Raw genomic sequence first — 15,674 nt, forward strand, 5'->3', positions numbered from 1 at the left:
ATCAGAAATGCTGTGGCCAGCAGGAGGAGGGAAGTGATCATGCCTCTGTACTTGGCACTGGTGAGGCCGCACCTTGAACCTGTGTTCAGCGTTGGGCCCCTCACTACAAGAAGGACGTTGAGGTGCTCAAGCATGTCCAGAGAAGGGCAACGAAGCTGGTGAAGGGTCTAGAGCACAAGTCTTATGAGGACTATCTGAGGAAGATGGAGTTGATTAGTCTGGAGAAAAGGAGGCTGAGGGGAGACCTTATAGCTCTCTACAACTTCTTTTGAGATCTACAATGGGAACATCATGTGGGAAACTTGGATGTCTACAAGTACCTGAAAGGAGGTTGTAGCAAGGTGGGTGTTGGTCTCTTCTCCCACCTAACAAGTGATAGGACAAAAGGAAATGGCTTCAAGTTGCACCAGGGGAGGTTTAGACTGGACATTAGGAAAAATTTCTTCACCGAAAGGGTTATGAAGCATTGGAACAGGCTGCCCAGGGAGGTGGCAGAGTCGCCATCCCTGGAGGTATTTAAAAGATGTGTAGACGTGGTGCATAGGGACATGGTTTACTGGTGGGCTTGGCAGTGTTAGGTTAACGGTTGGACTTGATGATCTTAAAGGTCTTTTCCAACCTAAACCATTCTATGATTCTAAATGTCTTTGTCTCTCCTCTGTGTAGGCTGTTAGCTTGCCTGTGCAGGAATTATTTCTTGCTGTTTTATTGTGCATCCTCCAGCAGAAAAGACCTTAACCCTGGGAAAGGTCTCTGCATAACACCGTAAAAGAAGAAATTGCAGAAAGTTTTGGTGCTGCAGAATGGCGCTCTCCATTCCCTCCTTTCCTTCTTGGCAGCGGGACAGCTAGAACTGACGCCACCTTTGCCCAGGCTTGGCCAAAGCCAGGTTCTCACCACGGACCTTCGGTTGCTCTTCTTCATATCAGAGACCAAAGTGGTTTCAGGCAGACCTAGAATAAGGAGGGTGAAAAGATATCCTAAAGGGATTTTCTCTTCTTTTACACCTGCTCCAAAATCTAGAGGAAGATTAGGAAGGCTGCAGCTAACTAACTTAATTGTAGAACAGACTTCTACTTAAATAAAGAGAAAGATAAATACCACCTTTTTCCAGATTCCCAAAACAAGGGCACCTAAGCACATTCTTGTTTTCTGGAACAGTCTCATGGAAACCTTCTTATTAGCAATGATTTTTTTTTTGCAGACAGGTGAAGCGTTTGAAACACTTGCAGGGATAATTTTCAGACTCATGAATAACAATCTTTCCCTTTCTCACGGTGACATTTAAAACCAAAGTGGAGTACAGGACCGCAGTTCTACACTTCACAGTGTGAATTAAATCTACATACATTATGCAAAATATTCATTTTCACTTGTTTTCCTTTTGTTTTCATAATTATAAGTGTGAAGTAATTTATTCTGCCAAGATCCAGCCTGTATTACAAGGAAAAACTGGATTTGCTGGGCAGACATAAGTAGCACTTGAAAAAAATATTGCAGAGGTGTCAAACGCACAGTAACAGCGCCAACTGAGCTGTGGGTCTCACGGATGAATCCCACTGAAGATACAGCTCAGAATAACACAGATTAAAAACAGCACTGGGGTTCACCAGCTCCCTCACTCGGGGTTTCCCACACACCTGGTCCCCTCCATGTTGCTCTTCATGGAGCCTACTTTAGAGGCTCTCAAGAGCTCTCCTCCAGTGCCCTGTGTTGAGGTGCCTATTTATTTCTGAATTAAAGTTAGGGCAGACTGGCTCAGCCTTTTTGAAATGAAAGCACTGCTCCTCCTGACCCCAGCAGCCTCACCGCCCAGCTGAAGTCGCCTCTTTTCAGACCATGCTTTCTCTACCACTGCTCCTCCAGAGGTCAAGGAGACCTGGGAGAGGACCTGCAGACCACAGGGTAATTCAGGGTGGCAGCACCTCCACCAGGAATGGATGGAGGTGAGACAGGAGCATCGCTTCCACAGGGGATGTCACCAACCTGCGCGTGACCAGGGACACCTGCAGAAATGCTCTATGCTTTAGATACATTACACAAATGCAAGAGCTTCTCCAGTGCAAAATACCTCCCCTCTGCTGATTTCCTCCAGGTTCTATACAGTTGCTACTAATACTGTCCAGAAATTCATATTTTCAGTTGATGAGGTGTAGCAGTCAGAAGCGATTGGGTTACCAGACAGACAGAAAATTGCCACTCTTAACTTTGTACAAATTTTCAGCTGTTTTGGGTAGAATAACAAGGGAGAGTTATCAACTTTGTAATAAAATTAGGTAAATAGATGTAAATATAAAGGGATAAATCTTGGTCACTCTGGTTCTCCATTCAATTTTTTTGCTCTAGCATCAATCTACAGCATAGAAAGGAACAACATGGAGATTTTTATGTGACAGGTGCATGCTGGGCACCATTTCTGAATGTGCTCATTAGCACAGGTTATCTGCTACAATTCTGAGGGCTGAGAAAGCCCAGCAAGTTTAACATACCTAGCTGAAGCCCACAGCAACATATTTCTTGCCTACTCCCTGATTTTATACTCTCACGTAAAAGTAAACATTTCTCCACACGAAAATGACGTTAAGTTAGTGATCCAAACCCAGGCCAGGGCCACCCAAACTCCCATACCTTGCTTTATTAGCATGAATGAAAAAGAAATTGTGCAAATTTTTATCAGAAGGAAAATTAACTGTTTATAAATCTCACTTTAAAGCTTAGTTGACACCTCTTATGTCATCTTTAAACAAAATGTTGATACGGAAAAAGTCCCTCTGGCTGTGGGGCTCAGCAAGTGGCACATCCCTGAAGCCTCTAGAGCCTGTCTCTGGTCTGGCTTCCGCTTTATGGACTCTCACCAATCCCACTGAAAGAATTTTTCCTTCATTTTTATGGTTTTACACTTTTGTAGCCCAAATGACTCCAATTAAGTTATTCCTGTTTTAGCCAGGTGTGGGGATCAGGCTCAGTGACTTCAAGAGGAGTCAGGCGTGCATTAAGTTTTGTGGTATCAGACACAACTAAGTGCTTCTGAATGCAAAATAAAATTCAATTTATCTCCCACAGCCTGCGAGCCACGGGAGCATGGCGTGAGCTCGGGGAGGGATGATGGTGCAGTCGCCGTGACGAGCAGAGATTGAAGCCCTGGCACATTTGCTACCCCGTGTTTAAAGCACAAGGAAGACCCAGGCAGTTGGTTCTTCAAATGCAGCCGTAATAAAATAAAAGCTGAAAGGATACACCTGTGCCTAAGTTAAAGAGAAAATAAAGAGAGAAGTAGACTATCCTTATCACTAGACATAGGAATAATGAACTGGACCAATTATCCTTGGAGACGAACACCAGCTCAGAGGGTACCACTGCAGGCAGGTACCGAACCTGATTTCTGTCCTGCACATTCAATAACCTCCTCATTTCATTGCTGCCTCTTCCAAAATACAGTAGCAGAAGAAAACGTCTGATGATCGCAACCCACAGATGCAACCTGCCCACCCTGGGGCCCCTCCGTCCCCCACTCACCATCTGAAAGCGTGGTGACTGTCACATCCTCAGTGGAGACGCCGGGGCCGTAGTGGTTGTAGGCGAGGAAGCGCAGGGTGTACTCGGTGAACTTCTTCAGCCCATCCAGCCGGTAGGAGAGCCCGTCCACCTCCACATTCTAGCACACAGAGATGATAAACCAAGGGAAAATGTGACAGCCGGCGCCACGGCCGTGCCAAGGGATGAGTGGACTAGAGGCGAGCTTTTCACTCTTTGAGAAGTAGAGCTAAATCCTTGTTTAAGTTGATACAAAAGGCAATTTGTAACTGAGTGGCTTGTTACAGCTCAGTTCTCAGCACTCATCTGCAGCTCTGCCCATGTCTTCAGGACAGAGGGGATTTCAGCATCTCAGAGTTGTGTTTAGTTACTTAGGGTGCAGGAGAAAAGGGCGGTTTTTTTGGTTAAGCCAGTTGCTGTCACTCCACAGGTGTGTGATAGGGAAAGAAGAAAATAAAGACAAAGAGTCAAAGGGGAATTTTGGAGAAAAGAAGAAAGTAAAATAAAGCAAGAACAGAGAAAATGGCGATGGTATAAAAGATCCTGTAAGACTATGGAAGCACCTGCCGCAAGACTGCTGATGCCTGTGATTATTGCGTGCTATCAGGTCAGAAAAAAAGACGTGTCTGCTTTCTTCCCTGCTCTATTTGCTAAAAACCTACTGAGGCCATACTCTCCCCACAGAGCTCATCTCCACTGCTACTACTGCACTCCTATCAAATATTGGTTATGAAATGGCCAGTGGGTCCGAGCAGTTTGCAACCTGCAGAAAGCAAGGTTGCTTGTTTGCCACTCAAAAGCACATGCTCATGGCAGAGTTAGGAGCGCAACTCAGTGCACAGCATCAACACCAATTTTTACTATAAGCATCTGTCACTCTGGAGCCTGGATTAGTATTATTTTACCCTCCTACTCGAAAAAAGTTACAAGAAGCAACCAAAAAATACATGTTCTACAAAGATCACATGTACAAACTGCCGTTAATGGGTTGATGGCTTTGCACAAAGTAAAGGGGAAGTCTAAAGGGTCTTTAAATGCTCTTTGGCATTATTATGAAATTTCAGCATAAAGCTGAGGAATGGTTGGTATATAATAGGCCGCCTCTTCTACCTCCTGAACCCACTTTATATTGGTGGAAATTTAGCTTGCTTGATTTGCTCTTTTATCACTGGTCTGTGCAACATTTACCCAACCTGGAGGATTAACCCATAAAACCTCTCACTTTGAGCCTTTAGAGCACTCTGAAGACCTGCAGATGCCTACACCAAATATCTCCTTTTCACAGGGAGAGCAGAGCCACTCCAGCCATCGCTCACCTGCTCTCTTCCAGTCGCTGTCTCCGTACAAAAGAGTCTGTAGCCTTGAACAGGGCCATTTGCATAGGCAGGGGGATCCCAGGAGACAAGAATCGACGTAGGTGAGGTAGATACAGCCCGCAGGTTTTCCACCGGCCCGGGAACTTGTACTGTACAGAAAGTAAAGAGTGGTGTGAAAATCCCATTCCCACATTGCCCACCACTGTGCCCAGGTCCCCGACACAGAGGCACTACCCAGCCCAGCACACACGTCTGAGGGGTGCCTGCAACATCGCTGCTTCAGCACTGTACGCTTCAGAAACCCCAGGCAAAATAAGACAGGGATGACAAACCCATGGAGAATTCACGGCAGAAAGACTGTTGCAGTTTTAGCACCATGAATACAGGAAATACTGAAAAGGGCTGTTCCATCAAGGATACATCTCTGTGTCTTTGGCTCAGGAGATGGACTTCATCTTAAAATTGAATTTCTGGGAAATAATGAGCATAACTATCTAAAGCATGCAATAGATGCATTTACCTTGCAGTAGTAGGAAACCAGAGACACACAAATCTGATCATCCAAGGCCAGTTCAAGCTAAAGACCGCCATTAGAAAAGCCCATAGGCAAACACCAACATACAACACGAGACACACCTGGAGTCATCTCATAAACACACTAACTGCGAGCTTAAATTTGCTTTCATGTGAGGCCCTGCTTAGCTGATTGTGTTTCTGTCCCAGCTCTGAATGTATCAGCTTGATGCTATTAAATTATAAATTGACTTGGTGCACCACAGCAGGCTTTGGTTTCTTTTAGCAAGCAATTAGCCTTCAAAATCCCTCTGTTAGCTTCTACTCACACCATTTGCACACTTGTGCACATGTACTTGTTTATGCTATCTGTTCAAACTCCTGTATGCATTACTCTATTTTAGCTGCCTGAGGGATCACAGGTGATGGCTGACAGGAAACATTAAAGACAGTCCTTGGCACGCTGTAACGAACGACGGAGCTCACAAAGGCTGGACTGTAGGCTGGTACCCCCTGTTTAGCAGCAGCGTGAGGTTGCTCTTGCAAAGCCACAGAAACCTGGTAGCATAGAGCAAGGCGATGGCTTTGGTCAGAAGATATCATGCAGCTCTTCACAGAAAGTCCTGGGCAACTGGGCTGATCTTGGAGCTGACCAGCTTTGAGCAGGGGTTGGACCAGAGAACTCTCATCACCTGCAATCCCTAATTTGCCCTTATAAGTTAGACCTTACTAGTACAAGTTCCAATATTAATATGTAGCCCCAGTTCTACTCTCAAATAATATTCCTGTGTTTGCACAGTGCCCAGCACAGTAATTGCAGGGCTATAACAAGCTCATTTTATAAACCAAATAACGACAATACAAATGTTAAAATATCACATCCTTGCAACTATTATTTTGTTTGATTAGTTCTGAAAACACAGCGGTTTGCAACAGGTTTAGCCTTAAGCAGAGATCATCTGAAATGCAAAATTTAGATTGCCTTGACAGCAGATCATGCTGGTGGGTAATGCAGCACACAGCTCCTCCTCAAATGACAACATAAAATAACCCATTGTAATTGTTAAAGGAAACAACACTAGGTCACCTTTTGTTATACAGACTATCTTAAAGTGCTCCAATTTCACCCTGAATACAAATTATCACACATCAACCACACCATGCTTTTGGATGTCAGCTTAAATCACTTATTAAAGCAAAAGAGCTAAAAAAGCTTGATAAACTCCTATAACTACCAGCAGCACCAGAAAATCACTCCCTGCATGTCTCCCCTGGACCTAACCCCATCGACAACCGAAGTTTGGAGAAGAGGCTCTCCATAGTTTATCTGTGCCTTCATCTTGAACTCGAGCAAAATTGGAAGAAAAAAAGAAGAATAATTGTGGGAAAAATGGGAAAAATGTAAAGATCAAACAGAAGCTTATTTCTGAAAAATCTTCAACACCAAATAGTACCTTTTTACTTTCAACAGGGAGTGTGCTGTGGCATAAAACAAACTCAGAAGCTATTGTGCAACTGGCAGATAACAGAATTACAGCTCCTAGAACATGCTTTCCGCAAAGTTACATCCCCATTACAAGGCAGTTTCACACTGACAGCTCTCTCTCGTAAATCTGTAAGCGTGCGGTGAGCAGCGATAGCCGAAGAGCGCCTGACCCTGTGCTCCATGGATCCGTCCCTCTGCTGCAGAGCAGGGATGGCAGAGCTGGGCATCAGAGGAAGGCACCCAGGAATGTCATCAACAAGATACAGATAGCCTTTGATCACAAGTAATTTCAGGTTTAGAGGCAGCATAGGTACATTTAAAATATTTTTCCTTCCTTCACCCAACTTCCCTTTTCATTCTATTCCAGTATTTCCAACAGGCACTCTAATGTGCTTATGGTCTCAGTACTTTCAGCACACACAAAGCATTTAATAATCTCTCCTGATCCCTTCTGTCAAATAATAATCTCATGAAAATTGGCATCAAGTTTTAAATCTTTTCCTAAATTCTTCTTTTTCTAAATAGCAGAGAGGCTCTAGAACTGCTTTACATTCCATTAAAACAAGATGTTAAATCATGTTTCTTCTAAAGTCAGTCTTTACAACTAACAGCATCCTTTCTTGAAGAAAAAAGGATAACGGAAAGAGGGCAGGCAGATGACTGATGCATTTTCTTTTACCATGGGCTCCACATAATGCTTCAATATATTCCAAAAAATACCATTCCTTTGAGAATGCCCTTCCGCTCCCATAAAAGATTGGTTCTGCGCCTCAGACTGTTTTGTAAATGCAAGCTACAACAACTGCTTGCAAAGAGTTTGATGCTGCTCCCAACTGCCGGTTTTGGGCTTATTTGGTGGAATTACTCCTATTCAATAACCATAAAGGCAATCAGGCCCAAAGCCAGAAATGGTTGAATGCTTTACCTTTTTTTTTTTTCAATGCTGATTTTAGAAATATGGATTAGCTGCCTTTCTGTTATTGCTAATGGTCGCTGTCAGGGTGGCTGACCTTGTATCACCAGGGTGAATAGCTGTACCCCCCCTGTGCTGTAAAAATGTGCCTCACACTGCCCCCAAAGCCAACGTTCTCAGGGCTGAAAGATGATACTTACCATGGGCACCTGATGTATACCTTGATTTTAGGTGCTGGGGACACATTATTGCAGAAATAAGTACCTGTGTTCTTAACATATTCATTGAAGAGCAGGACTCTTGTGTGTCTTGAGTGCTCTCTCAGTAAGTTTGCAGATGACATCAAGTTGGGTGGGAGTGTTGATCTGCTCAAGGGCAGGAAGGCTCTGCAGAGGGATCTGGACAGGCTGCATCACTGGGCCAAGGTCAATTGTATGGGATTTAACAAGGCCAAGTGCCAGGTCCTGCACTTGGGTCACAACAACCCCACACAACGCTACAGGCTTGGGGAGGAGTGGCTGGAGAGCTGCCCAGTGGAAAAGGACCTGGGGGTGCTGGTTGGCAGCCGGCTGAACATGAGCCAGCAGTGTGCCCAGGTGGCCAAGGCGGCCAACAGCATCCTGGCCTGTATCAGAAATAGTGTGGCCAGCAGGAGCAGGGCAGGGATCTTGCCCATAGACTCAGCACTGGTGAGGCCGCACCTCGAATCCTGTGTTCAGTTTTGGGCCCCTCACTACAAGAAGGACATTAAGGTGCTGGAGCGTGTCCAGAGAAGGGCAACGGAGCTGGTGAGGGGTCTGGAGCACAAGTCTTAACGAGGAGCGGCTGAGGGAATTGGGGTTGTTCAGTCTGGAGAAGAGGAGGCTGAGGGGAGCCCTCATCGCTCTCTACAACTACCTGCAAGGGGGTCGTGGTGAGGTGGGTGTTGGCCTCTTCTCCCAAGTAACCAGTGATAGGATGAGAGGAAATGGCCTCAAGTTGCACCAGGGGAGGTTTAGATTGGATATTAGGAAAAATTTCTTCACCAAGAGAGTGGTCAGGCATTGGAACAGGATGCCCAGGGGGGTGGTGGAGTCAGCATCTCTGGAAGTATTCAAAACATGTGTGGATGTGGTGCTTCAGGACATGGTTTAGAGGCATGGTGGTGTTGGGTTGATGGTTGGACTTGATGATCTTGAAGGTCCTTTCTGACCTTTAATGATTCTGTGATTCTGCGTGATTCTGTAATCTGAGCTGGCCCCAGCAAAGAGGGTTGTCCTCCACAAAAATGGTATGTCTTGCTTTTAATCTTCCAGCAGTTCTCAAATCTTACAGACTATGGGCTATTTTGGGAGCTAACCTCCTGCCATTAGTTCATATAAACCCAAAGAGGCCACATGCAGTTGGCAATAGGTGAAGTGGCTCCAGAGAGTGTCCGGAACGCGTTCCCTCCCTCTGTCTTCCAGAGTTGGAGTGCTGCACATCCATGTCCTGTCCTGGCTGCTGAAGCACCACACACATGGGGCACCCTAGGAGCCTCTGGCAGGAGAAATGACACTCAGATTCATACCTCTGGGCCATGATGGCACAAGCTGAGTCAATGTAGCTTGTCTTTAGGGTCAGCAGATCCGGAAGAGCTCAGCAAGAAGGCTTCACAGATTGAGGTGGCCAATAGCTGCTGGGAAGACCTGGCCACTTGTAGGGTATGAGGGCTTTAAGACCTCTAGCAACCCTGCAAGTTTGAATTGTTGTAGGAGTTGAAAGGGCTGGCACCTCTATGCCAGTGAAACCATTTCCTTAATGAGAGACTCCGCTGTTGACCCTGCTCCTTTTCAGTTGCATAAAACCAGATGTCTGTATAAGCAACTGCTCCTCAAAACCTGCAGGAACACAATTTCTATTCTCATGAGCCTTCACTGCTCTTACACACAGATTTTTCTCTTTGCTACTGTTCACTTAAACTTTTGATAATAATAGTTAATAAGACACAAGAACGATACAAGTGCCTAAAATAGGAATGTAGGCAATTACATCAAAAATTGCTTGGCGATTGCCTAAGTATCTCCCTCAAATCTGACATCTTTATGCTTCTGAAGCTCTGCCTTCTGCACCGGTGGGAATCTGGCTCATACCAAAGCCCCGCTGCAGACCAGGGAGAGGAGCATCTGAATTCCTTGAGTGCAGCTCTGGCATGTAAAGAGTTAGTTACTCCAAGACCATTGCCTTGAGCTCAAGGCACTGACCTTCTTTCAGAGTTACTGATGGCCTCCAGCCTTGGGGTCTAAGGTGTATCAATGCAGAATGATGCACGGCAGCCTTTGGACAAGAAAGCTCAAATAATGGGTGAAAGGATCACGGTCCTACTTCTTTTCTCTCTCCTTCTGGTCCCAGGGGTTTTTTGGGACTTTTGCTGCCTATAGTCCAAACCAACCTCCCACCTAATGGCCACGATGCTACTGCACCACGTGTGCCATTCAAGGCATTCATATTCTGAATCCTTTCAGGTAGAAGACAGCATTACATCTTTGCATTAAACCATCCCAGGAGAGAGCACACACCACTGAGCACGTACCACCACCATGCTTTCACAAGGTAACAAAACCACTTATCGCAACGCAATGTTTTAAAAGGAATATGCCTGTTAATTCTGGGTTAGGCTTCCTTGGTCTCCATCTCTGTGTCAGGCTAGCCATCTCCATCATGAAAGCTGCTTTTTAAAAACATTTTTCGTAGTGATTCATTCTTCTCTATAATGAGATGCCATGATTAAAATGTTCTTGCTATTACATTTCACTTTTCGTTTAAACAGCTGGTTCTCTGCTCATCTGCACTGAAAACGTTTCAAACATAAAACATTTATGAAGCCACTTGCAGTTATTGATAATGGAGTACATGCTTTGATTGCGCCTTTGATTCCTCCCCTCCCCTTCTGTAGTTAACAGTGTTAACAACATTTCATTAAATCTGGTTCCATGCTGCACAGAAAGATGCAACTTCAGAAAGTCTGCAGGCAGTGTAATTATTAACACGGCGAAACCTGCTTCCCCGCGCCAGACACGCTCTGAAGACATGACAGTTGTTTGGCAGGACTGCCCCAGATGCCTCCAGTGCTATCCACAAGAGCTGGAGTTGCAGTCCACTTTTGGAAGTAGCTGTCATTCATATTTTCACAGTCTTCTGGTTTTCATTAGTTTCCCCTTTAACTCTTCACGTGGTGCCCAGCTGCACACCACAGATGGATGCATGAATCTAATATTCCTCGATTTGCTAAGGAACCAGGGATGGTATCACCAAGTGATGTCATGGAGATGGCTCAGCTCCGAACTCTGCAGCGAAGGGAAAGCGTGTCCTTAGACCTGCCTTTAGCTGGGGAGGTTTGGAAATAGGTCCTCCTCCATCCTCCCGCTGTGGAGGGGCAGAGGCTCCAGGCCTCGGGGGGAGGCACAATACCACAATACAAATTCTAGAAAGTTTGGAACAAGAGGCAGGTAGGAGTATGGTGTTATCTTCTTGACAAATAAAACCTTGACCAGAAATGTGTAAAGCAGAGGCGGCAGAAGCAGCTCAACATAGGCTCTTAATTAAGAAACTTTTAAAAGTATCTTTGGCACCCAGCATTTCCACTCCCATACTTATTTTGCCTGACTTTCAAACATTTCAGCATGTATCACAGCACACAGTTCTAGGAAGTGAAGCGCTGTAACCAACCAACCTGTTAGCCCTGCTACTAAACTCAGAACAGTATTTTAAATGGTTTCCTACTATAATTATTACAGGATACTGATTCAAGGCTGTATTTGTGGCAGGAAAGCCACACGACTGTGGATAGAGGAAGAAGTAGTCTATTGTAACAATTTGCACTGGGGCTAAAATCTCTCTGTGAATCAAAATTTATTAAGATTTCACTAATGTCAATGAGCTATTTGAAAGCAAATATGGGGTGCAAACACAAACAGTAAAATAATGTCATCAACAAAGAAATAGTCTGCCATCAGTGAGATAAATTCACTTCGAAAACAAGCTTTTTTTACAAAATCCATCTGCTTCTGGGTGTTCAAACATGCCCTGCATTTGTTTGAGGTCTGAAAAATGGAAGGAAAACCTTTCTGAATGGAAGAGCATTTACAATGGCTGGAGGCCCTGCTATGCACTTACATGAAATGATAGCATTCGCAGAACTAAAAAGCAACTCCTATTGACTTCAATAGGGACAGAAATTCAACCTTTTATTTTGAGAAACAGTGCATAGAAAGGTTACAGCAATCCTGGCTCTGGCTCAGACTTCCAGAGGGAGTTTGGATAAATAATTTAATGCTTTTATGCTTCAATTTCCTTCCCATAAAATGGCATAATAATATATCTCCTACCCATTCTTTATCTTACCTATTTATATTGCAAGATTTCTGGGGTAGGAAGAAAGGTCCAGATAAAACAAAGATGAATGCATGTCAAATGGAACTGAGACAGAATTTCAATTCCCACATCCACAGCTATTGTAGAAGTGCTCGGCAGCAGCCTGTTTTATAGGATATCTTCTCTTCGACCTTCTCCTTCTCATGCTGCTGTACTACTGCTCCTGCAGAGGACCAGAGCAATTACAACTCAGCACCTCATACCCTCCTAACCCCTCATAAAACGGGATCGGTGATGGCAGCACCCGGGTCCCTGATGAGGGATGAACGGGATGGTTAATCAAACACCTCTGTGACAAAGTGATGGGCTCAGATATCCCACAGAGACAACCAATATACAAGGGGCCAATGGACCTGAATTGTTTAAATGATTTGTCACTTCCCAGGAGAAGTAGGCTGGAGTGCAACTCCTTCACTCAACTGCAGAGGTTCAAGAGTCTGTCTTCTGTCCCAGGTCTAGTCCTTCCATTGAAATTTGTAAAAATCATAGCACAAATTGCCTCGATCATAATTTAGTTCTCTAGACATGGCTGTCCTACAAATAAAACCTGTCTCTCTATAGACATAGCTTTGTTTGTCGTCAAAAGGTTTGAGCAGAGTTTTGTACCGCCATTCAGTAAAATTTGGTGGCATCGGATCAGGTGGAGGCACTGAGCAGGACTCCTCCCAGTGCCCAGATCAGGCTCAGTGAAGTTTATTTCATTTCCAGCTCATTACCACTGCCCCAGTTGCCATTGTTTTAGGAAAGCTGTAGGGAGACAAGCACATCCCAGTGGTCTGCAGCTCAGCAGAGATTTTTGGATGAATCTCAGCAAAGTGACATGCCAATGCTCTTGTCCAGAGAAAGATCAGAAAGTGCCAAAGCTAAGTGCCAAATCTGGTTGGTGAGACACTCCCCTGTGTCTCATCAGCAGTGAGTGGAAAGGATGGTCACACTGCCCGAGGACTGCAGCATCAAAACGCTCCCTTGAGGGACGTAAGGACGAAGGAAATGGACCCTAGTGCAAAAGAGCTTCCAACTGCAATGTATTCCATATTGGCAAGGCAACAACTTCATCACCATCAACTGCCTCTCAGTGCTTACCCAGACCCCCAAGCTGCCATCTTCTCTGCATGCAGGGTAAGGGGTGCCAAGGGTGGTCCGTCTGTCCTACACCTCTCCTGGTTGAGGGGGATCCAGGCAGAGCCACTGTGCCACTGCATTACTGTTGGCATCAGGGACCTACAAATATGGAGATTTCATGCAAATTGTCCAATGCCTTGATTTGCATAGGTGATTAAGATACGCTCATCTGCTCTGCATTTTTATTTTTTTCAGATAAAAGTGGCTTTAATTTTCTGCTCCGTCTCGGCAAATCAGTCAAAGTGAAGTATTTTACTTGGCATGATGGTGCTTTTGCATCTCAGCAAACCTGGAGCAGAATTGCAACATTTTTGTAGCCAGAGAAGGTTATTATTTATAAAAAGAAATGATTAGGCGACAAGCACTGAATTCTTCATATCAACCACCTCCATGAAGCACTAAAAGGCAGGAGTGTGCCGCGTAGATGAACCTCAGAAATTGAAAATTCCTCTTTTCATTTAGAGCATTTGGAATATTTTCACTGAAGCAGATTAATTCTGGTAAACACAGCCTTCACAGACATCAAAACATTTGGAAAAAACAGTGACAAATTTTGCTTAGTGGGAAAAATGAAGCAAAATAATTCCATAATGCTGAAACACCCAGGAATGACATTTTCAAACCAAAATATTTATTTTCTAAATAATTTTTAAATTACTTTCACTTATTTTAGTGTAAGCTTTTCACAAGTTTTACATACTGGATGACAGAATGAAATATATTGATTCATTAAAGCGGAAAAAGGAAAGCAATCAAGAATGGTTTTCACTGTACATCAACATACACTAGACTCCATCTACCCTTGCTATCCTCAACCTATATTTAAAGAAAAATGAATGAATGAAAAACACAAAATAGTGTTAAAGAAGTAGTAAACATAAAGAGAAATGTTTTTAATAAAAAACCCCGTCACTAGTCTTTCACAAGTAAATTTTAAGTTTATGAAAAATGGGCAGAGACTATCGTGAGAAAATCTATTAAAAACAAAAGGAAAAAATCTTTAATTTAACACTACTTAAAAACCCTGGGAAATATCTGTAAGAATCCTCACCATACAAAAAGTGGCTCTCTGTAGCAGGACATGCAGCACAGATGTCTTGCCAAGGCTCGTCTTCCCTGCGTGTTGCAGGGCAGCTCCAGGGCAGAGGCAGCAAGACCGCGGCAAAAGCAAGGTCTACAGCTGAGCAGGGGGTTTATAGTGGGAAACAGGACCGGATCATTCTCAGAATCTCACTCAGCCAACTCCTCTGGAGGACAAGATAATAAAACACAACTGCTTTTGCTGCTTCTGTTATAATTTTCACTGAGGATGCGGTAGCTGATGCTGGGACTTTCAGAGACCTCTGAAAGAACATCTCAAAACCTCTCAAGAATCACAGAATCACTAAGGTTGGAAAGGAGCTTCAAGATCATCAAGTCCAACCATTAACCCAACGCCACCATGTCCCCTAAACCATGTCCTGAAGCACCACATCCACACGTTTTTTGAACACTTCCAGAGATGGCGACTCCACCACCTCCCTGGGCAGCCTGTTCCAATGCCTGACCACCCTCTCGGTGAAGAAATTTTTCCTAATATCCAATCTAAACCTCCCCTGGAGCAACCTGAGGCCATTTCCTCTTGTCCTATCACTAGTTACTTGGGAGAAGAGACCAACACCCTCGTCGCCACAACCCCCTTTCAGGTAGTTGTAGAGCGCGATAAGGTCTCCCCTCAGCCTCCTCTTCTCCAGACTAAACAACCCCAGTTCCCTCAGCCGCTCCTCATAAGACATCTGATACAACATGTATTCCTCATCTACTGGGTTTCTTCCTCGGTACGACAGGGGACACCAAGACTTAAGATGGTCTCATAAAGGAGATGCAAAGGCATTTGAATTCAGTTTTAGTTACAATATTTCATATAGCAACGCAACTTTCTAATGAGACTGACACTCTTCAAAGGAGGCAGAAGAGCCTGTCAGAAAAAAAAAGATCAACCAAACAAAACCCCCTAAAGAAGATTTTGACTGCATTATTTCAGTTAATTAAGACGAATTATAAACAGCAAGAAAATTGTGGTTCTTCAAATTGAACTTAAGACAATATGAAAATGAACAATTTTACTTTCTGGGTTTGATTTAGTTTTCATTTTAATTCTTAAGTCTATTCTCCCGCTATTAATGATCCAGAATCTGCCCTCCTAACTCAAAGAAGAGCTTGCATGATGTTTTCAAAGGATTAAAATGCCAGCATGTCTTCACCAATATGTCCATTTTAGAAACAAAGGGATGATGATGTACAGGAATGAAACACATGTTGCATGAGCCAGCTGGAAGCTTCAACTCCAGAGAGCCTCTGGGAGTTAGCACTATCGATCGGTCAGAATTAAATAAGTATTTCATCAGGTTCCTTTACA

At 44.2% G+C, this 15,674-nt stretch overlaps 1 protein-coding gene across 1 annotated transcript in view; it reads right to left on the reverse strand.

Annotated features, from left to right (window-relative positions):
• LOC309415080 (netrin receptor DCC-like) overlaps positions 1 to 15,674 on the reverse strand; it is a 593,773-nt gene that overhangs the window by 148,167 nt on the left and 429,932 nt on the right. The window contains 2 exon segments of the mRNA XM_082012494.1: positions 3,517 to 3,655; positions 4,851 to 4,999. Of these exon segments, the coding sequence (XP_081868620.1) occupies positions 3,517 to 3,655; positions 4,851 to 4,999 (288 nt within the window).

The sequence above is a fragment of the Phaethon aethereus genome, assembly GCF_964289735.1.
Source record: "Phaethon aethereus genome assembly, chromosome: W".
Classification (NCBI taxonomy): Eukaryota; Metazoa; Chordata; class Aves; order Phaethontiformes; family Phaethontidae; genus Phaethon; species Phaethon aethereus.